The 26,870-nt window shown below is 33.4% G+C and overlaps 1 protein-coding gene across 1 annotated transcript in view; it reads right to left on the bottom strand.

Moving 5' to 3' along the window:
* Positions 1-901: 901 nt before the first annotated feature.
* Positions 902-26,870, bottom strand: part of LOC140450175 (lipase 3-like) — a 156,806-nt gene continuing 130,837 nt past the window's right edge. The window contains exon 7 of the mRNA XM_072543629.1: positions 902-1,315. Coding sequence (XP_072399730.1) covers positions 1,103-1,315 — 213 coding nt within the window. The 3' untranslated portion in view covers positions 902-1,102. The remainder of the gene's footprint in view (positions 1,316-26,870) is intronic.

The raw sequence follows: 26,870 nt of genomic DNA, 5'->3' as shown, positions 1-26,870 counted from the left end.
CGTTGACCATTTTCTTGATTCATTCGCCTTTGGTGCCAATTGCTAGCACAAGGACAAAAGAGTGCCCTTCCACTTACCAACTTATCCGCCCGAAGCCGTTCGTCAGTAAGTGTGGGATTGCTTATACCGGCAATCGCTCGGTGGAATTTTCCCCATATCTGGCTACCCTCACTTAGTTTAGCCTGCAGACCAATGCAGTTGCCCGGGGTGTGGCAAGTGGAGCCATAAGTGAGAGTTAGCTGTCTTATGAGGACCAGTTATCAAGAACCATCTCCCGTCTATGACGCTCGATGTGGTCGTTCCGATAAAAGGTGCTACCTCTATAACACAACCTTACACCCCAGTTTTATTTTAGTACCCTTTTATTATTCTTTTTAGATATTCAAAGGATTTCTCTTTCATAATATAGGTTACAACTTGGAGAAGTCTATATACTTCCCTAGGGCCCAAGTCTAAACTTTCAGTAGGGATTCTTCACTCTTTGTGAGTTACTTTTATTTTCTTAAATTATTCTTATCTTGTTTAATATTTTACTGTCTTGTATATACATGCAAATAGGCTGATTCCATCTTTAAGTCTTCTATTATAGTGGTCACTCTCATACATAAAGCCTCTTTATTTCATTTATATGCGCAGTTTTATAATAATTCCCTTATTTCTATTCATTACTTTTATACCGAACAGGTGTTTCTTTTTCCACATTTTGTTACATAGGCTCTAACATGGACCCTTTTAGATTGTTATCGACTCCAAGAATATAATACCTAATTACTAGACATGCACAAGCATGTTTGGAGATGACTGCGGATGTGCTTTTATTTTATAAGTTTTTAGTATCAACCCGATGAAAACAGTATTCTCTAAAGAACGTATCAATGTGAATGAAATAATAACACCTGTATATTCTCAAGTTTCCCTTTATTTTAAAATTTAACTATAAACTCAAAATTTACATTGTATTTTAAATAAATATTAATTTTATTATCTTCTATTTTATATAATAAAGCTCATCTCCTTTTGAAATAATATAAGATCACAATTTTCCATATATACTAAAAAGTTAAACATAAGTATTATTTAAATTTTTCGCTGAATAGCCATTTCAAGAGCCTGTATGGTTAATAACGGAAAAACTTTTATAAAAACTTAATCTTGCATCCCTTTCTGTGTAGTTACTTAGAAATTTTATTAGAGGTTGATAAACCAAAGTCTCAGCATCTTTTCCAAAAATATAATCTACATGGTTAAAAGAATCCATTTTAATCTTGTATAGCCCTGCTAAATTTTTTAAACCACTTGCAAAACGGAAGACGTCCTAAAAAAATAAAATTTATTATATACTATAAAAAAATTATGCCCAGTTTTTATAATACAGAAACTACCATATTCTAAATAAAAAAAAAATTAAATACCACATAACATTAACAGATTCAAATTGTAAAAACACGCAAAATTAAAAATATTGAATTTCCTAACAACGAAAAGGGAATAACATAATATTGTTCGTAGTACTTGTCATAGGCAAGAGATCACATTACCAATATATCATAAATAATCACTTACAATAGTCAGAATTTTATACAGGAAATCAAACTGCAAACATATGTAGAACATGAAGCATCACTTCGTAATTTTTAAATAAATTAAAAATAAGTGAAAATCGAAGAGTTAATCTTAACTGCGGCGGTTAAATACTTAATATACTACTTCTTGTGTCACATGCCCCCGGAGATACGTTGTGGTCTATTCTGTCTGTGCGTCACATACCCCCTATGACATGTGTGTACATGTAAGTACTTCATGCCCTAAAGTACACCGAAGTATACCTTTTGCATATATTACATATAGAAAACTATTATAGAAGTATTACTCTACTTTCTTCTCAAACAGGATGCCGCCCACATCCGGTGTAGCACAGACAGCTAAACAAATAAATCTCTTTCTTGGAGATAATTGAATAAAATTAAACGTGTTTATAAAAACAGAATACCTTATTTTAAGCACGTGGTGTTCGTGTGTATTAAGGTATAAAAAATGCTTATTAAAAGCTTAAAATTTTTATTTTAAATAAGATCTTTTCGGAATTGAATCATTCCATCATCAGTTTACTAAAAGAGAGAGTAAAAATACCAATATTAAAAAACAAGTAAGTTAAATTTTAAATATATAGAAAGAACACGTTGGTTTTTTACTACTTACATAAAAAGTTGTTATAAAAGTTGTTATAAAAACATTGTATGGCCACATAAAAACATTGGAAGGACATCCGTATTAAAAAACAATCCTCATGGTATTTGTAAAGGTAAATGCAATAGACTGTTAACTTGTTGATTAATAAAAACTGAAAATGGGGGCATCTTACATGACCCCCTGTAGCTGGTGAGGTTTTATCGACTTACATTACCTCTGATCTGTGCTGGAGTCTTGGGCTAACTGATAGAAAGATGGTATGAAAAAGCAGTTAGTACCCGTCAATGTCAAGTGGAATGATGTAGTAGGAGCAAAAGTCATTGTGCTTAAGTTTGTGAATAGGCCATTTTTAGTGAAGAATTGTGTTTTGTGTGTAGTAGGATCAATAGCAATTTTTGGTATTTTAAAAAGGTGGGAAAATGTAAAACAATGAGTGACTGTGATGTAACTGTGACTTGGTATACCAGGGTAAGGCAAAATTTAAGTTAGGTAGTTAAAATTAATAAATCATTTTAAAGGCGATAAAAAGAATGTTATTACCTAATTATTTCCTTGTATGAAGTAAGTATAGATAAAAGTTGGTTTGAAATTTATGGAAGATGAATCGAGGAAAAAAAAATAGAAGAACAAGAAAGAAAAGGAAATAGGAGATGAATGTAAAGATGTAAGCTGGGGATATTGAAACTGATTGTGATAAGAGATTGATAGATGTAAAGTGAGTATTTATAAGAAAACCTGTGTGATTAGTTAGATGGTAGTTATTGGAGAGGATGGGAAATTGGATATTGGAAAAGGGGGATGTTAGTGTATTAATGGTGACAAGAATAGAGTTAAGTATGGCGGATTATATAGGGTGATATTAAGCTATGGGAAAATAGAAAGAAATGTAGAAGTAAGTAAAACTGGATGTGTAGTTAAAAGAAAGAAAGTTAGATCAGGAGAATAAGTGTCGATGAAGTAGGACGAAGTCTCTGTTGATGCTGGTGTGGCGATTAACACAATTGGGACTATTTTTCTTTTCCTTGACTATTTCCAAATCCTCAAAAAGGTCAAGTTTGAGATAATCTCTACCTGGGATGTTATGAAGAAGAGAAATATCGTCTGGTATCTTGATTGTGTGATTGTGATATTTAAGATGATGGGAAAAAGAAGAAGTGTTCTCTAACTTAGAATGTTCCATCGCCCTGGTTACTAGAGATCTACAAGTTCTACCAATATAAGTAGCATCACAGTCAGAACATTGAAGTTTATAAACTCCACTGCGTTTGCTGAAGTCAATAGAGTCCTTACTATTGCATAATGATCTACTCAATTTATTGTTAACTTTAAAGGAAATCTTAATATTTTCAACAGAATTCAGGATAGTGTTTTTGATTGATTCGGAGAGTGTTGGATAGTGAAATGGTAATTAGAAGTAAGATGGGGAATCTGAAGTAATGTTAGGGTAAGCTGATTGTTGAAGCAATTTACGTTTCTTTTTATAAATGAGTTTATGGATGATATCAGGTGCAATTTACGTTTCTTTTTATAAATGAGTTTATGGATGATATCAGGTAAATTGCTTCAACAATCAGCTTACTTTAACATTACTTCAGATTCCCCATCTTACTTCTCATTACCATTTCACTGTCCAACACTCTCCGAATCAATCAAAAATACTATCCTAAATTCTGTTGAAAATATTAAGATTTCCTTTAAAGTTAACAATAAATTGAGTAAATCATTATGCAATAGTAAGGACTCTATTGACTTCAGTAAACGCAGTGGAGTTTATAAACTTCAGTGTTCTGACTGTGATGCCACTTATATTGGTAGAACTTGTAGATCTCTAGTGACCAGGGCCATGGAACATTCTAAATTAGAGAACACTTCTTCTTTTTCCAATCATCTTAAATATCACAATCACACAATCAAGGTACCAGACGATATTTCTCTTCTTCATAACATCCCAGGTAGAGATTATCACAAACTTGACCTTTTTGAGGATTTGGAAACAGAAACTTCGTCCCACTTCATCGACAATTATTTTCCTGATCTAACTTTCTTTCTTTTAACTACACATCCAGTTTTACTTACTTCTACATTTCTTTCTATTTTCCCATAACTTAATATCACCCTATATAATCCGCCATACTTAACTCTATTCTTGTCACCATTAATACACTAACATCCCCCTTTTCCAATATCCATTTTCCCATCCTCTCCAATAACTACCATCTAAATAAGCACACAGGTTTTCTTATAAATACTTACTTTACATCTATCAATCTCTTATCACAATCAGTTTCAGTATCCCCAGCTTACATCTTTACATTCATCTCCTATTTACTTTTCTTTCTTGTTTTTTTATTTCTTTTTCCTCGATTCATCTTCCATAAATTTTAAACCAACTTTTATCTATACTTACTTCATACAAGGAAACAATTAGGTAATAACCTTCTTTTTATCGCCTTTAAAATTATTTATTAATTTCAACTACCTAACTTAAATTTTGCCTTACCCTGGTATACCAAGTCACAGTTACATCACAGTCACTCATTGTTTTACATTCTCACACCTTTTTAAAATACCAAAAATTGCTATTGATCCTACTACACACAAAACACAATTCTTCACTAAAAACGGCCTATTCACAAACTTAAGCACAATGACTTTTGCTCCTACTAGATTATTCCACTTGACATTGACGGGTACTAACTGATTTTTCATACCATCTTTCTATCAGTTAGCCCAAGACTCCAGCACAGATCAGAGGTAATGTAAGTCGATAAAACCTCACCAGCTACAGGGGGTCATGTGTAAGATGCCCCCATTTTCACTTGTTATTAATCAACAAGTTAACAGTCTATTGCATTTACCTTTATAAATACCATGAGGATTGTTTTTTAATACGGATGTCCTTCCAATGTTTTTATGTGGCCATACAATGTTTTTAACAACTTTTTATGTAAGTAGTAAAAAACCAACGTGTTCTTTCTATATATTTAAATTTTAACTTACTTGTTTTTTAATATTGGTATTTTTACTCTCTCTTTTAGTAAACAGATGATGGAATGATTCAGTTCCGAAAAGATCTTCTTTAAAATAAAAATTTTAAGCTTTTCATAAGCATTTTTTATACCTTAATACACACGAACACCACGTGCTTTGTATTCAACAGGTATACTAGCCACTCCTAGATATCTCCACTTCATAGTTTGTTCCAGTTTCACTTTTAACTTTATATTAAAATAAATAGAACAAACGCATTTTAAAATTGAGTGATAATTTCTGATTCTTCTTAATAATTATGTGCCTTATTAAAACAAGGCAAACAGTATCCAGGTTGACCAGGGAAATCGGAACAAAAAGTTATAATCCTACGAACTTTTTTATCCAGTTCACGATAATTTAAACCTGGAGATTTTAGTACTTGACGACAGCCTCTATACGGCTTTCGTCATTTCCTTTCAGATTCTTTAGGTTTGATAAAAGTATGAATTATTTTTTGGAAGCGGTTTTTCTTCAGGTGAATGTATTAAATTATAAGCTAACTGACGTCCAAATTCTGTAATGCTCATTTTTGTTTGAGAGCACATATTGAATATAATTAAACTATTAACAATAGCTGTTCCGAGTAAAATATCAAATACTACTTGTCTAAAAAAATTGCAAAATCTTAAAAAAATAGCAATGTATGGTAAGATGACATCTGGTCAGAATAGTCTACGCCTTTATTTGCAGAATTGTAATCAATTATATATTTCGGTTTCACAATATCCTCTTTTTGTATATTCTGCTTTTCTGTTGGAATCAACTGTTTAGTATGGTCTGGGCCACTTCAAATTATTAACTCTTATCCACTTAGTTATTATTATTATAATTCTTAGTCAATCTTTATTTTTTCCAATTACCTCTGTTGGCTTCATCTTCTTGGACTGGTTAAAAATAGGTGGTATTCCTTTTCTGTTTCCTCTTAGAGTCCAACAGTATATCATATTTTCTGCTAACATTCTTTTAATGATGGGTATTCCTGAATAAAAGTTATCAGCAAATAACATTTTGCCAGCTTTATCTGTGATATACTGAAGTAATTTTAGAACATCTGCTTCAGAGTGTGCTACATTAACTGGTTGTTGTTCATTTTTTTTTGTGTAAATACTGAAACATTAAACGTATAGCCTTAAGGTGACCAGAGTTTGTATAGTTTCACTCCATATGTATGAGTCTTGTTGGAGATATACTGACGAAAATGGAGTCTTCCTCTGAAAGGTACCATAGATTCATCTATAACGAGAATGTTGTCAGGTTCAATTATTCTTTGAAAATTTTGAATTAACTTCGTAACTAAATTTTCTATTTTGCATAATCTATTAGTGGTATCAGATGTCTCATTATTTTTAAAATGAAGAAGTTGCAATAAAAGCAACAAGCGGTCTCGAGTTAAAACTTTTGCGATAAATTTATTATAAAATATATCATCTTTAGGCCAATATAAATTTAAAAGTGGTACCTGAGTGAGACTGTTTGGGAAAGTATGTAGTATTTTTTTTTCATATTTTTACATTTTTTTACTTTCTTTTACTGTACTATAATATGATCTAATTTATTGATATATTCTAACGACTTTACTTTAAAATTCCCTTTAACAATATTTTAATGTTTCCTGTTATTCAGTAAAATCTCATGGTTAAACTGGTTTAAACACATGTAGTTTGTTCAAAGAATTTGACTTTCTTTTGTTATTTGGAAATTATGCCGCCATTCAAAAAGCGCATTACAATAGCGTTGATTTATGGGATGCATAAACCATTTGTCCCATAAACCACCTAGCGGTCAGAGGGTTCTTTCTGACCATTTCAAAACGACACTTCATGACGACACAGCGTACTTAAAACATCAAGTGTATTGGTTCAGGTTGTATTGAGCCTCGGCGCCGGGCGCCCCTTAACGTCGTGACGTGGTACCAACGCTAATCCACTGGCAACGAATATATCAATATTTCAAAAGGTAAGTCGATTCTTTGTACAGATAACAGTAATGAGTAAAGCTAGTTAATTCTCGTACTTTATTCACAATTGAATATTTTTTGCTTTTTTAGCTACTTTTATTTACAGTCAAAATATTACATTAAATGTAATATTTTGTAATATCTACACCATTGAACTTACTTTAGTGAGTTCTATTGAGTGACACAAAACTGTATCTCTCCGAACACCTAAAAGTCCAGTAAGGAGTTTTCGTAACTACATTTCTTAGCAATCTTTTAGTGTCACAGAAATGTAAGTGCTGTTACATTTCTGTGATATTATGTTTTCGAACTATAAATAAGCTGATATTGAGTTACGTTTTGTGGCATAAATTTGATTGCACTGAATGGTGATTGCAGGCAGCAACTGTGGATTTGATAATTTGTTTCTTATGTTTAACAGGGTGGTCCGTTGCATTTCCAGTTCTGTAACAACTGTGAAGACGTAAATACGTGAATAAGTTTTAAGTTTATTGTTGTCGAGATTGTTATAATAATCGTTAGAATACTGTTTTATAATTTTTTTATTACACAATAATGGATTCAAGAGGGAACAAGTTAGTTTTGTTAGCTCTTAACAAATCGGTACGAGATGATACAACACATAGTCATAATTTACCGCTCTCATCAGAACAAGTGACATTCAGATAGTGCCTCCCATGTTTTTACCAGTGAACCACGATACACAGACTGTATCGTACCAGTGAACCTAAGGTATTATATTTTAGGAAATGAACAATGTGAGGATATATTTTTTGGTGACGAATAAGAATAAGTGACACGTGTGTTGGCCAAAATCGCAACGTAAATGTATCTGCTATGTTGCTTTATGCTGTTCAGACATTAGAGATTCCAAAAATTGACCATTGCTTTTTTTATACTATTCATTCGATGATGGAGTGTGACTCGGTCCATGGTCTTATTGAGAAAGCATAAAAAAATGTGGACATATTTGACCTCACTGGGCGGTACTCCATTGTAAGAATGGCGTCAAAGAAATCAAAATACACTGTACACGAGATTGGACAGGAAGAAATTTGTGATTTGAAAGCTTTTGCCACAATTCTAATAAAAAACAAAAAAGTGGACATAAATGGTAGTAGTATAAATTGGCTTAAATATATGTTTCTTATCGTTTATAATTTAATTTTTTATATAAAACAAGGAAAATGAAAATTTCGGGTCTTTTGAGGTTATCAGAAAAGAAACTAGGAAATTTTCCATGCCAAACTTAACAACGGCATATGAAGGACAAGGGCCATTAAAAGAGGAAAAATATAAGGATTTAGAAGAGCTGTGCAATAAAGGCATTATTCCTTTGCAGTAACGTCTCTTCTATAAGTCGTTAATCACCAACAGTAAGGACAATCAATCAAATGTTCTAAGTGATTGATATAATTAAATTTATTGTTTAAAAATGTTTTGTTTGGAAAAGTTTATGTTTAATTAAAAAAAGTATTTTATGATTTTAAATAAAGTTATAAACGTCTCGATGGGAATAACTACAATATATTTATTAAAAAAAGAAACTTTATTGACGTTTCGACTTCTAATTCAGAAATCGTTGTCTAAACATTTTATAAAGTTCCCTTTTTTAATAAATATATTGTGGTTATTTCCATCGAGACGTTTAAATAGTATTTAATGCCACAAGAAAATAGCTTCAGAAAAATATAAAGTTATAAAATGAATTATGATTATTATTTTTATTATTATTAGTAAATTGGGCAACCCTTAGTTGTGAAATTAGATTATAATGCTACAGCAACAAAGAATTACAAGTGGGTACCATTATATTTTAGAAAAGATTAGTCTTAATCCTATTACAAAGTAATTTATATTTAAATGGCGTGGTTAAGTTTTCGGAAAAGGTAGAAGTTAATAAATTTTAATCTATTGTACTTTTAATTATTATACCTGCCACTCAGTATATTCATCTGTCGAAATTTATCGATATTACTCAAATACAAATGACTTTGTAATAGGATTAAGATTAATCTTTTCTAAAATAAAATGGTATAGTATATTCACAATTATAAGAACTGACTTATGCAGAATTTAAAAGTATCCCGCTGATAAAGTCGACGCCATAAAGAGATTTGCCTCTTCAGGTAAATAGTAAAAAGGGCCGGCTTAACGAATTTTATATTTTATTTGGCATTTACATTACATATTTAATTTAAATAAATATCTAGATAATTAAGGGAAAAATACATAAACTGATAACTTATTCAATATACAAAATCAACAAATGCAAAAGTATTTTTTTATTTACTTTTTACTTTAAATGGATTATTTAATTATTAGAAGGAGATGAATCTAAACTTGGACATAATTTTTAATACCTACAAACATTTTAAAATAACATTTTCTTGTATATCTAAATTTAAAATCACTTCAGTATTAATTAATAATTATGATTTTCCCTATCTACCACTTAATATTTTATAATATTATTGATTAATAATTTTATGTGATGCACAACTTTTAGTGAAGAATAATTTTTTTTCGTGAAATTATTAATAAAGAAATTTATCATTTTTTGCCAACTTTTTCAGACACGAAACGGAAAAGTTAAACATAACATGTCAACATGAATAAATATGAACCTTTTAAAACGAGTAAATCGGTACTCACCTGAGGGACCGCAAACGTTCGGATACAATTAGCGTCCCTTTGTAAAGACAATGAAGTCGACTTTACTAAAGTAACAAGACATTTACTTAACACAGAGACTACACATTACTCCCCTGAGTTAGTGATAAGTTATAGTCTAAAAAAATCATTATGAAATTGACTGGCCAGTTGGTTGTGAAAACCAGTGCCAATAAAACACAAAACACACACACACACACACACACACACACACACACACACACACACACACACACACACACACACACACACACACACACACACACAAAACGAGTATAAATATTACATCACATAGATATTATGTTAAATATGTGTCACTATCACTGTCGTCTTTTAAATTGATGATAATATTTTGTATATTATATGTAGGAAAATATGAATTCTCAGCTTTCATAACATATGAGACTGCATTTTTCCAACTATTCGCATCAATTTTGAGTACTTCCTTTTCAATTAAATGCAGGACAGATGCATTTAAATGTGGCGAAGTATTATTTCTTCGAACTCTTGACTTAAGTTGATGCCACATATGTTCGATTGGGTTAAATACACAGTAATATGGTGGAAGTCTTAAAATCGTATGACCCATGTTTTCGGCATAATTATCACAAAAGTATTCTTTTTTCAATGCGAAACTTTTTAAAATGTCCAATAAATCCTTCTTAGTATTATCTTCGTGAAAATAAATATCTTTGTCATACAAGTAATTCTGTATTGTTATTTTCGTATCGCTTGAACTGGGAATTTTATTTAATTGCCTGCTATGATATGTTGCATTGTCCATAACTACAACACTATTAGGGGGTATGTTGGGTATTAACTTATTTCTGAACCAGTCTTCAAATATATCGGAAGTTGTGTTGTCATGGTAATCGAGACATGAATCACTGATGTTTTTAGCTGATAGAGATAAGGCATTTGAAACCCATCCATCGTCTGATCCAGCATGGAATATTGTTATTATTTTTTCTCTATTAGAAGGCGCTTTTGTTGAGCAAGATTGACTATTATCTACCCAACCTTTAGATGGCGTATCGTGTGTATCAAACCACGTTTCATCTAAATAAATAATAGGTCGATTCTCTCGACGACACTGTTTAATTTTGTTTAAATATTCCATTCGCCATATCCGTAAACGATTGGATTCCATAAGTACCTGTCTTTTATCTACTTTTTTGTATTTAAACCCTATACGTTGCAAACACTTCCAAACAGTTGTTCTACCGCACTTAATTTCAGTGTTGTCGACGTGAAGCCTGTCAACTAATATATCTAGTGTGGGTACAATTTGTTCTTCATACAAGGCATACACTTTGCGACGAATAAGATCTTCATCTGCACGATCGAGCTTCCGAGAAATACTGTTATCCCGTCTTATTAATCTTGGTATAATAGGATTAGTTACAATTTTTCTGACTGTGGATAATGGTTTTTTAGTCAAAGTTGCCGTTTCATGTAAGGCTTCGTTACTGTCCATATTTTTTTCGACAAGAGTTTGAAAAACAGCAATAATTTGTTTTGCATCGGTAGATAAATGTATTCGTTGGCGCTGTTCAGGTTCTAATACTTGAATGAGATCACCTCCTAGTCGATTTGCTTCCGGTTCATTAACTGGCAGAATTGCCCTATTATCCTCTGGACTCCAGGGACGCCACATTGTTTCATACAATAAAGGTAAATTTGACTACGTGGATTCACCGGCAAGTGTACACACTCTAAAAAAATAAACACTTTTATTACAATACTCAACTAATTTTTTGCACAAACTGAACACTCAAACGACTTTACAACCAATTGCGTCGAAGCAGACTTTTAAGTGTTAGTTTGTCATCGTACAACTCTCTTCAAATTAAAAAACAATTAACGATAAGTAACAGGTAGAAAGTTATATAAACAAGTAATTTGTTAATAGGTCAATTAAGTTAAACGTTTACTCATTATAACTGTATATACGGGTTTGTCAGTTCTAATGTGTTTGGGATATTACCCGTTTTCCCAAAACTTATTAATTTCCACCACCGGTCCCGTCAATTTAACTAAATTGAGATCTTCATAATTTTGGGCGCTTTTATTTCGTTGAGACTTAAAATAATGATTAATAAAAGAATACAATAATTATGGGAAATTTGTATGTTTATAAAAAGAGTTTTTTGACATTACGCTTGAATGATAATATTTGATCTGATTATATGTACTAACCTACAATTGACTTGGCTATATGCCGGTCCTGTCAGCTTGGATAGCTGTGATAATTATACAACAATAGAGTACTTACAAGGGATTATTCAGTTTTACAGCTGTTATTAAAATAACTTTTATAATGAGACACTAAATTTCTGGATACAGTATACCTACGTAAGTCCCTATAATAATAGACTTTTCAGTTAGGGACACAAAAATGTATCTCCGCTACTTTATCTAATTGTTGATATTTTGAAAACACAAATTATACATTGTTGCGTATGATTATATTACTGTAAATAATACATTTCTAAGATTAATAATTCGGAACAAAAAAGTTGAGAATAAACTACAGGACATTACAAAATGCAAATCATTTTTTTTTAAAACCTTAAAAAAGCTCTTCTGAAAAGTAGTCATTTTTGAGATACATTTTTGTGTCACTAAGCCGACGATTTTTTCTCTATTATTAATCTAATTTCATTTAATCAGCGACTTTTTAAGTTTTACACAAAACAAAGACCCATTGCAATTATTACCCCTAGGAAGGCTCTTAATTCAGTTTTGTTTGTGACTGTCCATAAATTTAACCTGGATTTTCTTGAGTGTCGCATACTTTTGAACAGCCTAAATGTTTGTTTCATTAACAATAATATCCAATATTTTATCAGTTACGAAATGACTAAAAACGCCCATTAGTTTCTGGACATTACCAACTAATGTATTCTTTCTTACTACAAAATCGTCACCATCTACATCTTCTTCTAAATCACACCATTCATCACTATCACTATTCTCAGCACTCTGTTCATTATTATCTAATGGAACATGCTTATATGGTGTAGTAATAATTTCGTCATCACTATTAATAGAAGAATTTAAATAGGAGCATAAAGAAGATTTAGGAAAATAATTTTTATCTAGCAATAAATCGTCACTGTCAAAAAGATCTTTGTTACTGTCGGTATCAGATGAAGATTGAGTTGCTTGCTGTCTGCTAATTCTCCATATCGAGATAATATGACTTTCAATCAACCCTGTATTATCATGTAATTTATTTAAAATATAATTTGTTTCTCTCCAAAGTTTTTATGATCACTGATTGTTTGCTCATTTGCAACTTATATCACCTTTTGTTTCACTATGTCAACCCCTATATCTTGCCCTTTTTGACATTTAAACAAGTACTGCACAATTCAATGAACTACAATAAACTGAAACTAAATATATACAGCGACAAGCACAAACAAGTTGAAACGAATTGCAATGACATATGCCTCTTGGGGTCTGTGATGCATAATAGAACAATAACGCAACAATTCTAACAATAAATTTTTGTTTATGTGCGGCACGTGTCTTAAAACGACGTACAAATACCATTTTTGTCGCTACCGCAATATGCGACGGTTTGACCCATTTTACTACAGCACTACAGTACATTTTACTACCAGTCAAGGTGTTAATTATGTTTCTTCTTAGCTCTGCGCCAAGTCAGTCGATTACTTCGGTGTCTAGGAGTAAGAGGAGAGCAGTGTAGCGCGGGGACGGTCTCAAGTATATCTAAAACTTCTGATCAGGAGATAAACCAAGTAAAGCAGTACCGCAGAGACAAAGCCTAAGGTGGCGATTTAGGTGTGGAGCCGTTCTTTTCACGGACATGTCCTATACGTTTAACTATTTGTGTATGGACTTCCTGGTTCCATGCTGGACAACCAAATATTAACATTTTAATACTGTGTATCATCAAAAATTAGATCTTTATAATTTATTGTATGATGATCAAATGCCAAATATAGCTACAAAACACAATTTTCGTATATTTTTCTTTGTTCTTTTGTGTCATTTCTTCTATGTTATTTAGTATATTACAACCACATATAGTCAAATATTCATATTATTATAATAAAATATAAAACACGATAATGTTTTTCAATTTTTGCAAAGTATAGTCAACTTGATCTGAAATATTAGCTTCTTCAGAAAAAAGTGTCTTAATTAACCAATTCTGTGTCCAAGAAATTGTGGAAAAGACTTATTATCCAAGAAAAAGTAGAAGGTCAAAGGTAACGAGAAAGATTTCCAACAAGATGGATCGACCAAATTATAGGAATATGCATAAGACCTATGCATGAATTAAAGGAAATTATTAGAAACAGAGATTTTTCGAGGCAGACCATACACGACATCTCGATGCCCAGTACACTCCCTCTGGAAGAAAAGACTGAAGAAATAAAGAGGGTTCAAGAAACCTGTATACCTATCTAAGAGAAGATTTATTCCTATTTTTATCCAAAATAAATTACCATTCGATAAAGCAAAGGAGACTTCTCAATATATTGTAACAAAAATTAAGCTTAAATTGGTTTAATTTATTCTTTGTATTTACTAGCTTTTATGTCATGTTAGCCTTGGAGAAAGAGGTAACAATCTGTTGTTGAACAAAAGAACCACTTAGAACTATAGCGATACACGGTAATTCTGTGATGCTATGCACTGGTCCAGGTTTTCCAACCAATAACTTACTTAGGCAAAGCTAATTTTCTTAGATTATAAATAGACACACTCTCGGGGGAACCTGTAACCCTAAAGAGCGCGTCCCCAGGTGGCGGATAGGGGAATGCCCTCACCGGCCTGTTTGCAGCTAGGCCGGCGGGTAGGTGGGAAATAAAATACCACCCGCGGACCAACAGGTGGGATAGATAGGACTCCTAAGCCGTAGAGAAGGCAACTTATCTAAGAGAAGGATACTCTGATTTAAAACCCTGGTCCTCCAAGTTGGGGGTTGAGGCATCGGGCCAACTCCTCGATACTCGGAAAAAATAATCAAATGTTAAAAATTTCAGCAAAAAGCCTTGGAATTCGGACGGATTAAACTATAAACGAAATTCGCAAAGAAAATGGATTATGAATTTGGGTGCTTGGAACATACAAGGAATAAGGACAAAACAGGAAAAGGTCTTCCGTGAACTGATTAAAATGAAACTAGACATCTGTGTATTAACTGAAGTAAAGAAAAAAGAAAGAGGAAATGAAAAGATAAACGAATACCTGCATTTCTATAGTGGCGTAGAAAAGAGCGAACGAGCTAAAAGGGGAGTGTCTATAGCAATACATCAGAAACTGAAAAAATGTATTAAATCATGGCAAAAAATAGATGAAAGAATTATCCTCATGGAAATTAAGAAAAATGGCCATGAAATAGTGGTAATTGGAACATATGCACCGACGGATGACTCAAGGATTGACAGCAAGGAAAAGTACTTTAACAAGTTAACAACTGTTCTAGCCACAATTAATAACAAGAAAGAAATTTGGATTTTAGGTGATCTTAATGCAAGAACTGGAAAGAGCTCCAACAGGGAAATAATAGGGAGATATGGAGAAGACATTCTGAACGACAATGGTCAAAGATTAATAGATTTTTGCGAGGCACATTCTTTGAAAATATTAAATGGTTTCTTCCCCCATAAGAATATACACAAATTTACATGGACGCAGCCTACCAGGAATTTAAAATCAATAATTGACTATTTCATTCAGCGTAAAGATTCTAAACTAAAAACGAATGTGGAAGTGACCACCATATGATTATTGCAAAAGTAATGGTGACATTTAAGAGAGAACAATCAAGTCACAAAAATGATGAAGTAACAGACATAGGAACAACCATAGAAAACATAAAATATAACCTGGAAAGCTTTAAACAAGATTTGACAAAGTTCTTATATAAAATTAGAATAGCTCAGAAAATAAAAAATATAGAAACAAAGGACTTAGACCCTGAAAGTCTGTATGAGGTAATTAAAAAATATATTCATGAAGCGGCAAATGAAGCACTGGGAAAAGTTGAAAATCGGAAAAAAGGTAAACCTGAATGGTTGTCAACGGAACTAGAAGAGAAAGTTCTCAAGAAAAAACAAGCATATCACACATGGCTTCAATCCAAAGACCCTCAAGACAGAGAAATATACGCTAAATGGAATAGTGAAGTTAAAAAGGACGTGGATAAGGTGAAAAATATAAACTGGGAGGCTAAGTGTGATGAACTGGACAGATTTATGGGTGGAACAAAAGTGGCACAAGCTTGGAAAACATTAAAGCAGTTTAGGAAAAATGAGAAAAGTGAAGACAACATTTCTGTCATAAAGTTAAATAAATGGGAAGAATATTATACGAAACTGCTGAAAGAGGATAGAGTAGAGTACAGATGGGAAAAGATAAGGGAATTAATAGACAACAGAGACGAAAGACAGGAAATCCCTATAATAACATTATCTGAATTGACGGAAACCTTAAAAGAGGTTAAAAACGGAAAAGCCGCCGGGCCTGGAGACATTCCCATAGAGCTGGTTAAATATGGGCCGACTGCACTTTTAGAATTATTAGTAGACCTTTTCAATAAATGTATGTGTGGAGACCAGAAAATTCCTAAAGATTGGAATAAATCATATATAAGCTCCATATATAAGAGAGGGAATAAAAGAGACTGTTCCAATTATAGAGGTATTAGTGTGACAAGCTCTGTGGGCCGGTTGTACGGTAGAATATTAAAGAAGAGGGTTGAAAGACAGATACAAGATATTGAAGAACAAAGCGGCTTTCGTACCGGGAGATCCTGCCTTGATAATATATTTATCCTACGACAAATAATTGAAAAGCGTGTCGAAAGAAGTAGAGAGACCCATTTGGTATTTATAGACCTTGAGAAAGCATATGATAGTGTCCCGTTAAAGAAAATTTTTGAGGTCCTCGAAAGGTCCGGATTGGATTCGACGTATATCCGAGCGATATATAAATTGTACGAAAATGCAGTTAGTTGTGTAAAAATTGGAACCATAACCTCAAATGAATTTAAAGTCACTAAATGCCTAAAGCAAGGATGCTGTTTGTCACCGACACTCTTTAAAATATACGTCCAAGAAGCATTGAGGAATTGGAGAAATAAATGTAGATTTATGGGCATCGAAGTGGGACAAGAAACTCTGTATACATTGTTATTTGCAGATGATCAGGTGGTGGTTGCAACCGATGAGGAAGATATAAATTATATGAATCGAAAATTATTTGAGGAATATGCCAAATGGGGGCTTACTGTAAACATAAGCAAAACAGAATATTTAAAAATTGGAGGAAATACCACAGATCTGAGGCTTGAAAACGCCGTTATAAAAGGCTGCAACCAGTATAAATATCTAGGAAGCATCATATCAGCAGATGGCAGAGTTAAGATAGATGTGCAAAACCGAATAACCCAAGGGAAAAAATGCATCCGAATACTGAATTCATTACTGTGGTCTAATAAAATAAAGATGCATACCAAACTTCGCGTATACAGAGCAATTGTAGAACCAATTACCACACATGGTGCTGAATGTTGGACGATGACAAAGAATGAACGAGATAAAGTAGACGTTGTGGAAATGGATTATCTTAGAATGAATAGAGAGAATCTGAGAAATACGAAACCGTACAGGAATTAGAGATACTCTTTCAGATAGAATACAAGGAAGGCAATTACAATGGTATGGTTACGTGATGAGAATGAAGGAGAAGCGGTGGCCAAAGAAAGCCTTAATGTATGTTCCGCCAGAAAGAAGGAAAAGAAGAAGACCACCAAATTCCTGGAGAAGAGAAATTACAAAAACAATGCAATCTAAAGGCTTAGAAGAGGGAGATTGGAGAGATAGGAAAAGATGGAGGCTGAAATGCGGGAAGCGGCAATCGCCGTAGGACCCCCGTTATATGATGATGATAAATAGACACAGTTTGTTTAAAATTAGTTAAAGTAAGCCATGTTTTCTCCAGCATAATTGTATTCTTGTAATCGCTCTAACCGGCTTGATACTTAAAGTTGTGAATTATAACATTGTACAAACTATTTTACAGCTGCACGGTCTATTAGAAGTAGAAACTTTTGACCATACAGGTATTTGTAAAAATGTTTATTAAACTTTGCCACAAAACTGTCTTTATGGTGTTAATATGACTTTGCTGAGCTAGGCGATGTACTTTTCTTGTTTATCTTTAATTTGGAAAAAAATGTGTTGCTAAAAACGTATAAAATTTTCGGTAGTAGTGTTTCTACCGTATCCAAAACGAATTTTTTTTCTTTTCTCAGGTAGGTTATTACCGGTGCACTAATAAGAGCTTCTTGCAAATTTACGAAAGCCTTTTCTTACAGCTTATTTCGCACATTTTCGAATTGTTTCCACCTCTTTAAGGGCCAGTTTTTACACCATTATTGGATACATAAAAACATAAGTGCCTAACTTCTCCTCGAAACATGTCAAAGTTATGGATACGTCTTAAAACAGTTTTTAAATTAACTGCATGTATTCGTTGAAACACGTTCTTCAGAATTTGAGAATACACATTTAATCATTTTCCAACCACCAAAACGTCATCTAAATAAACCAAACATGTTTGCCATGTTATCCACACTAAAACAGTCTCCTTATTCTTGAGATTTCTTTAACAAACGGAAAATGGTTATTATCACGGCTATTCGTATTTTACTTACAGTAACTATAAAATGGTCCACCTTCTTCTTCTTCGAGAGCCCTGTCCGTTGCGAACGTTGGCTATCAACATAGCAATTCTGATCTTGTTTGCGGCGCTTCTAAATAGTTCGACCGATGTGAGCCCGAACCACCTCCGCAGATTTTGGAGCCACGAGTGTCTTCTCCTGCCTGGCCCACGCTTACTGTCTACTTTCCCCTGGACAATCAGTTGCAGTAGACGGTACTTATCGTGTCTCAATGTGTGGCCTAGATATTCAAGCTTTCTTTGTTTGATTGTGCTCATGATTTCTTTCTCCTTTCCGATTCTTTGGAGTACCTCTATGTTGGTGACATGTCCGATCCAGGATATACGAAGAATGCGTCGGTACACCCACATTTCGAATGCTTCTAGTTTTCTTGTGAGCGTCTCTGTCAGCGTCCAAGCCTCCATACCATATAGTAAGATCGGAAAAATGTAGCATTTAACTAGACGTAGTTTTAGGGACTGTGTAAGCACCTGGAGAGCGAAAACTGCTTCTCTAGTTCCAAGTGCTTTCCGAAAACCAAACTGCGATATATCGATATTTGACTCACATTTATCATATATTCTTCTATGAATGCTTAGTGAACGCTTTAGTAACATGATTGATCAAGCTTTTAAGTCGGTAGTCATCACAGATCTGGGCATTTGGTTTCTTCGGGATTGAAATAAATGTTGACTGTATCTAGTTCTCTGGGATTTTACCGCTATTATTATAGGTTGTTAAAAAGTACAACTTATGCAACATGAACATATGCAAGATCAAACAGAGAAGAAAAAAATTTAGTAACTAAAGCAAAAAATATTTCCTGGGAAAGTAAATGCAAAGAACTCAACAAATATATAGGGTCAACAAGGTCAAGAGAAGCATGGAAAACGGTAAAAAATCTGAGAACAAACAGAAAAGAAACGAGTAGAATAGATTTAATAAAAGAAAGATCTTGGATCGAACACTACTCACAACTTTTGACTGAAACAAGACCTCAATTCACGAACATCAGTACAACAACATATGAACTGGAATTCAGTGAAGACGATGAAATAACAGTACAGGAAGTCGAGAATGCAATACAAACTCTAAAAAATCGGAAGTCATGCGGACCACAAGGTATACCAAATGAATTATTAAAACATAGCCCACAAGTATTACGGGAATTACTGGCGTATGTCTTCACCTTATTCTATAATGGACACGACTTACCACCGGAGTGGGCAAAAGCACGTATTAACAACATCTACAAAAAAGGAGATAGAAAGAATTGTTCAAACTACAGGGGGCTAAGTGTCATAAATTCACTCTTAAGACTGTATGGAAAAACAATAAAAAACAAAATTGAAAAAGAGATGACAGATGTTGAAGAACAGAATGGCTCTCGTGCAGGCAGATCCTGTATGGACAGTATATTCTCTCTAAAGCAAGTTATCGAGAAAAGATTAGCCCACAACCTTTCAACTCATATAGTCTTTATAGATATGACAAAGGCATACGATAGTGTACCACTTTCAGTGCTTTGGGTAGGAATGGAAAAACAAGGAATAAGCAAAAAAATATACAAGCATACAACAGATCTACAAAAATATGACGGCAAACATTAAAACTGGAAATAGATTAACTAGAGAAATTCCTATTAGTAAGGGCCTAAAGCAAGGCTGCAGCATAGCACCTACACTCTTCAAAATATATCTAAATGAGGCACTCTCAGTGTGGAGAAGAAAATGCAGCAATATGGGCATCCCAATCGGAGATGATAGATTGTACACGATACACTTCGCTGACGACCAAGCCATTCTAGCTGAAGACGAGAGTGATGTAGGCTACATGCTTAGAAAACTGGAATATGAGTATACCAAATGGGGCCTCACAATTAATATACAAAAAACTGAGTACTTAGTTGTAGGAGAAAAACCAGAAAGCCTACAAATCGAAACGGGAACTATAAAACCAAAAGACAAGTTTAAATACTTGGGAGCCCAAATAACATCAAAAGTAGGAAGTAGCGAAGAAATACACTCCAGGATTGGCCAAGCAAGATCAGCCACCAGACAGCTACCTGCTACACGGACTATTATGGAATAAAAAAATAACAAAAGAAAATAAAAGAAGAATTTATGAAACAATAATAGAAAGTATTGGGCTGCACAGCGCCGAACTCTGGGAAATAAACCAAAGAAACAAATAAAAAATTAAGGCCATGGAAATGAACTACTGGAGACGATGTTGCCAGCTCAATAGACTTGATAGGGTGAGAAACGAAGATATTCGGAGAGAAATGGAAATCGATCTCGACATAATAGACACAATCGAAGCCAAAAGACTTAACTGCTATGGACACCTTCAGAGAATGCCTTAACATAGATGGCCAAAAAAAAATAGAAGAATGGACTCCGCCAACTAGAAGAAAACGAGGTAGACCAAGACGATCCTGGAGAGACGATGTCGACGATGCAATGACCGCCATATATATATATATATATATATATATATATATATATATATATATATATATATATATATATATATATATATATAAAAGTACAACTAGATTATCAAGGAACTATTTGTCTGATTTACATAGGATTTTTAATATTTCGCAGGGTACATTGTCGGGACCTGTTCACTTATTGTTTTTTAGTGCTTCAATGGCATCTTCTATCTCCGATTTAAGAATTGAAGGACCTGTTTCTCCTTCTCCATATAGGTGATCATCAGTCCTGTCAAATGCAAATAATTTTTCTATGTATGATTTCCATGTTTCTAAGATCGTTGATGGCTCCGAGATAAGATTTCCATCGCTATCTTTTATGCTGTTGGGTGACTTATTGAATTTCCTCTTGTTTGTCATTGATCTTATTTTTTGTGCTTATTGTAACTGTCATATTTCCGTTCGTATTTTTCTATTTCCCTGCATTTTTCCATTTTTCCATTTTTCTTTGGCTTCTCGAATTTCCGTTCTTATGATTTTGTGGATCTGCTGGTATTTTTCTGCATTTTTATTCTTGAATTTACGTCTTTTATCCATCATATCCATTATCTCATCAGACATCCATTCTTTCTTCTTCTGTCTGTCACGCTTTAATAGAATCGCGCATGTTGTTTGGACTGCTTCCCTTGATTTATCCCATCTCTCTATTATGTCTGACGTGTTCTCGTTAATGTCGTTTATTTTCTTACCTAGTTGTTCTCGTACTTTTATTTCGGTTTTTGGGTTAGTAAGTTTCTTAATATCAATTGTGTTTAAATTAGATCTTTTCTCGAGCCGTTTTACTCTCATGGCCATTCTGCATACCAACAGATTGTGGTCCGTAGAAACATCTGCACCAGGGTACGTTTTTGATGATTTTATCATGTTTTTATATCTTGTTGGTACTGCTATATAATCTATCTGATTCCTTATGATGTTGTCAGGTGAGTCAGCGGGGGATTTCCATGTGTAAAGTCGACGTTTGGGGAGCTTGAAGAGTGTATTACTTAACAGCAGGTTATATTTATGACAGAAGCATATAAGTCTATCACTTTTATCGTTTTTCTCGCCTAGGCCGAAGTTTCCCACGATCTCATTCACCTTGCCTCTGCCAACCTTTGCATTGAAATCTCCCATCATTATTGTTACTTCATGTTTTTTGTCATTTTCATCAGGCTTTATTGACTATTATTGCGTTGCAGTTTATGTGATGTGTTGTGTTGTTTCCAGCATAATAAACTTTATATCCAAGTATATCGCATTGTCCAGAGTTTTGCCAGATTGTTTCACTAATTCCCAATATATCAAGTTTTAATCTTTTCATCTCTTTTACAATGTTATGAGTTTTGACGCTCTCGTATATACTTCGTACATTCCAAGTTCCAATCCTTAGGTTTTGAGGACTTGCTTCCTTTTTTAGGCCGTAGGGATTTCGCTGGCTGACGACCAGGGAGGCCCTACTATTTGTTTGTGTGCATCCTCCCCTGCCGGGTCTTGGGATCCGATCACCATGATCAGTAATGTTTTTGTTATCGTAGTGTATTGCCATGATAACTATTCTAGGAAATTCTTATGGGGTGGTTTTCCGTTGCCTTCAACCACAATCATTCAAACTGCTCCAGTCATGCTTGTGGTAGTCCAGTTTCAAGCCAATCCAGGATCATTTCCTCTGCGCCTTGAGCTGGTACTGATGATCGCTGCTGCCCTTCATCAGGGAATCACTCGGTAATCACTAGGTGAAATTTTCGCCATATCTGGCTACCCTCACTTAGTTTAGCCTGCAGACCAATGAAGTTGCCTGGGGTGCGGCACGTGGAGCCATAAGTGAGAGTTAGGTGTCTTATGAGGACCAGTTATCTAGAACCATCTCCCATCTATAACGCTCGATGTGGTCGTTCCAATAAAAGGTACGACCTCTATAACACAACCCTACACCCCCAATAGTCCACCAAAATATTCCACCGATCTTAAAATTCTATTAATCACGAATAGTCCACTTTCATGACTTTTCCAGTCAGAAAATTATTCTCTGGCCTATGTTTCTGTAACAATTTATTTTTCCGTACACCTTAGTACCTAAGTACTGTATACTTACTACTTCTGGTAATATACCCTACATATTATAATTTTCTCATTGTAGTAGTTCTTATGTCTTTCCAAACCTTTTTTAATCATCTCAGCATTTCAGCATTTGTTACTTATTCGGTATTTTCATTATATGCCTGTAGTATTACACTTCAAAAGGCATTTACATTTCTTTTCATGTTTTCTATTTAGTGTCCAGATTTCCATTCTACATAACAAAGTAGATAATACATAGAGCCTTAGGACTTTTATTCGTAGTTTCATAAGTCCGTAGCCTCCATTTGTCTTTTAAAGAAAGCGGGAGTATTATATAGACCAAAATGCATAACTGTTAATTCCAAAGGAACTTATCGTCTCAAGAATGCGCGTTTTTCTCGATCAGGTGGCTCCGTTCTTACTTTACAGTATCTACTTTTCTGTTTGAGCCGATAAAAATAGCAGAACCTGAAGAGAATATCCAATGTATCGTTTATACTAAAAAAAGGAAACTACATTATTTTGTTACGGCATTTTACTAGCCGACGGTTGTACTAGCTGACGGCAGTTAGTACAAAAACGTGTGGAACCATGTCCCTTCTTTACTAAAACTACAGGCGGAGTCCATGGACTATTTAATGGTTTAATCTCCTTCGTTTGCTTATATCTTTAATATTTTTTTAGCTTCGTCTGTTCTCGCAAACGAAAGTCTGTTTAAAAAAAATATGTAACTGGTTCATTGTGATATGTCTAAGTTAAATATTATGTTTGTATGGGGTTAAGCCACATTTTATTACTTATAATAAACATTAAATTGTAAGTAACCTTTGAAGTTTCAATTTCTACTCCATAAATCGTTTTCAAATAGATATTAAAAAAATTGTGCGAAAAGTATACGCAACAAGTGGTTTTTCATTAAATTGTGGCTTAACCCCATACAAACATAAAATTTAACTGAAGTCTGTTGTTTAGTTGGCTCTGTATAATTAGTAATGATTTTGTGGGTTACTATGCTAATTTAATTATATCTTTTTGGTCCATGACGAAAACGAATTATTCTATTAAATATTCTACCAGCATAGCTTTTCCAGTACCGCATTGTAGCGTATAAGAATCGATCCTAGACCGATGCAGAAACAGGATTTAAGCAGTCTTACTGACTCCATTCTCCGATAACTGAGCTAAATAACTGATGAAGCTTGATTAACCAAATGATTGCTGGTATAAGCAATCCACGTTTACTAGTCAACAGCTGCGGGTGAAGGAATTAGTAGGGCACCTTTTTGTAGCGAGATGAAGATTCCTCAAAGGTTAAGTAGAACTGTTAGGAACAGTCAACAATATAAATATGTGAAAAGGTGTGCAATGACTACCACATTAAAGATCTATAAGGATATCCAAGAACAATGACTATGCACAGTACAACCACACATTAGTCCCCCAACCACACATGTGAATTATTTTAATCGGTACCTTTAGAGACACAGATGTTATTATGGGCTGTGGGTGGCAATATGGGCCACCCTATTATCTGGTAAACAAACCAGCGAATTTTAGCGGAGAACGCAGCAACTATAAGTAGAAGTTTGTGTGAGATCCTTTGGGAAGCTATAACGCATTTAGTTAAGCAGTAGTTGAGTGATTGGCGTTTTTGTGTTTTTGCGAAACTGAAAACTTTGAAAGGTAAGGATTTATAGCTTATTAAAAGTTAATTGTGTATGTATTTGTCGTAAACTTCCTATCCACGAACTGTACAATATATAGAGATTGGTTTAGTACTACAACATAGTTATTAATAAGTCCACAAGGACACTAAATGCCTGTTAGTCCTGTCGTCAGAGAGTTGAGCCATAAAAATCATACGAACAAGCTGACTTTTGCTTATAATATTAATTTTGGGACCCCAAAAAAGATGCAAAAAAGGTTAGCACTTGTACCCACGCGCTTCTCCCTAAAACCCCCCTCGAAAGGGGGTAAAAACCCAAAAAAATCGATTTACCAAGAATGTGTACACCGTAGAAAAAATATTTCAAATAAAAAATGTAGGTGAGATAATTTTAACTAAAAATGTTTATAAGCCTTTTTTGAATAGAATAAACCGTTCTTTTCAATCAATGTTCAATAAAATTTGTATCAGTTTCACAATAAAAATTCAATATCTTTTGATCTAAATGTCCTATCAACAAAAATCAAAATGCGTTTTATAGGCAAAGAGGGCAGCTTTCGTATACAGTTTTGTATTTTGCCTAGAATAAACTCAGTATTTATAAAGGTGTTAAATTAATTAACGTATTATGATTTTTGCCATTTTCTACGATTCTAGCGAGATTAATAAAATTGATCACTTTCATTGACTACTTGTAGTAAAATTTCCATTTTTAGAGATTAGTCTTTACAACCGATAACATGAAATTTTAATTTTGAGTCGTGATAACAAATATGAGGCATTTTAAATATGAATAAAAAAGCAGAATTTAATGTTTTACATTATAAACAATCACAAATAGACTAAATAGTAAATAAACAAAGTTTATTGCAGAGGCTTTGTTTTTTTTAAAACGTACTATTCTCCGTTCACAAATTGTTGATAGCATGAAATGTGCCTCAAACTCATAAAACGGTCGTAAATCATAGGCGTTCCTATTATAATATTAATAATATTTTAATACTAATATATTTAGCAAAAAAACAATTAAAACTTTCACGGCTAATGTTATGTAATTATATTATATTAAAAAAAATACGAATTTAAACATTAACAATTTTGTAAATTAAAATACCTTATACCTTTGGATATTTCAATACTAATCTTTGCGTTTAATCACTTTACTAGAAAACCTGGAATTCATATCTGAAGGTACTATTCGTTGCAAGATAATTAGGATAGAATTCCCCAGATTTTTAATAATATAATGACTATAAAGATGCCGGCTTTGGCCACGTGCCCCATCTGTTCAGTTTATATTCGAAACTTAACTTGAAAGGGTCAAGTTATTACGAACGTAACAGTAGTAGTTGTAATCGTAAGGTATTAAAGGGGAAAGGCGCAACATGTCGCCTGTCGAAATGTTCAATGTGTTTTAAATGTATCCATTTTTTTGTTCAAATCCTGAGGAAACTAAAAAGCATTTTTGAAAAATTTAAGGGCAGAATGAAATATTTATTAGAATAAATAAAAAGTTTCTTTTGCATGCAATATTTTCAATTAAAAATTATACTATATTTTTTTTATTTTCACCCCAATTTGTAGAAGTTTTCAGGGACTTTCTACCCTCAGTAATAATGCAATCTTTCATTCTGCGTTTAAATTTTTCAAAAATATTTATTAGTTTTCTCCGGATTCGAAAATAATGGATACATTTAAAACACATTGGAAATTTTGCCAGGCGAGCAGTTAAGTTTAATTAAAAAATACAATTTACATAAATCAAATTTAAAAAAATGTATTTATTTAGTTCAAACAAATGTTTCAATCATATACTCTACGACACTGGTCGGTCCCTCGTAATAGGATTATAAGGTATTGTATTCCTTCAGATACAAGGTGGGTTAGTCAAAAACATCTTAAACCGTCAGTTTCAGGTTGGTCTTTACTATTATATCGTATCACCTATCCTCTCTGTATTTCAGTTATCTAATTAGGGTTAAACTTGTAGTGAGCTATCGACAAATTGTGAACCGATTATAGTGTTATTGAAACAAAAGTTTTGAATGTTTTAGATCGTTTGTTGTGTGACGGTTTAAATTCAGCGTTTTTTAAGCATATTTCAAAA

This window comes from Diabrotica undecimpunctata, chromosome 9 (genome assembly GCF_040954645.1).
Source record: "Diabrotica undecimpunctata isolate CICGRU chromosome 9, icDiaUnde3, whole genome shotgun sequence".
NCBI classification, from domain to species: domain Eukaryota; kingdom Metazoa; phylum Arthropoda; class Insecta; order Coleoptera; family Chrysomelidae; genus Diabrotica; species Diabrotica undecimpunctata.
This window is presented reverse-complemented; position numbering and strand designations above follow the sequence as displayed.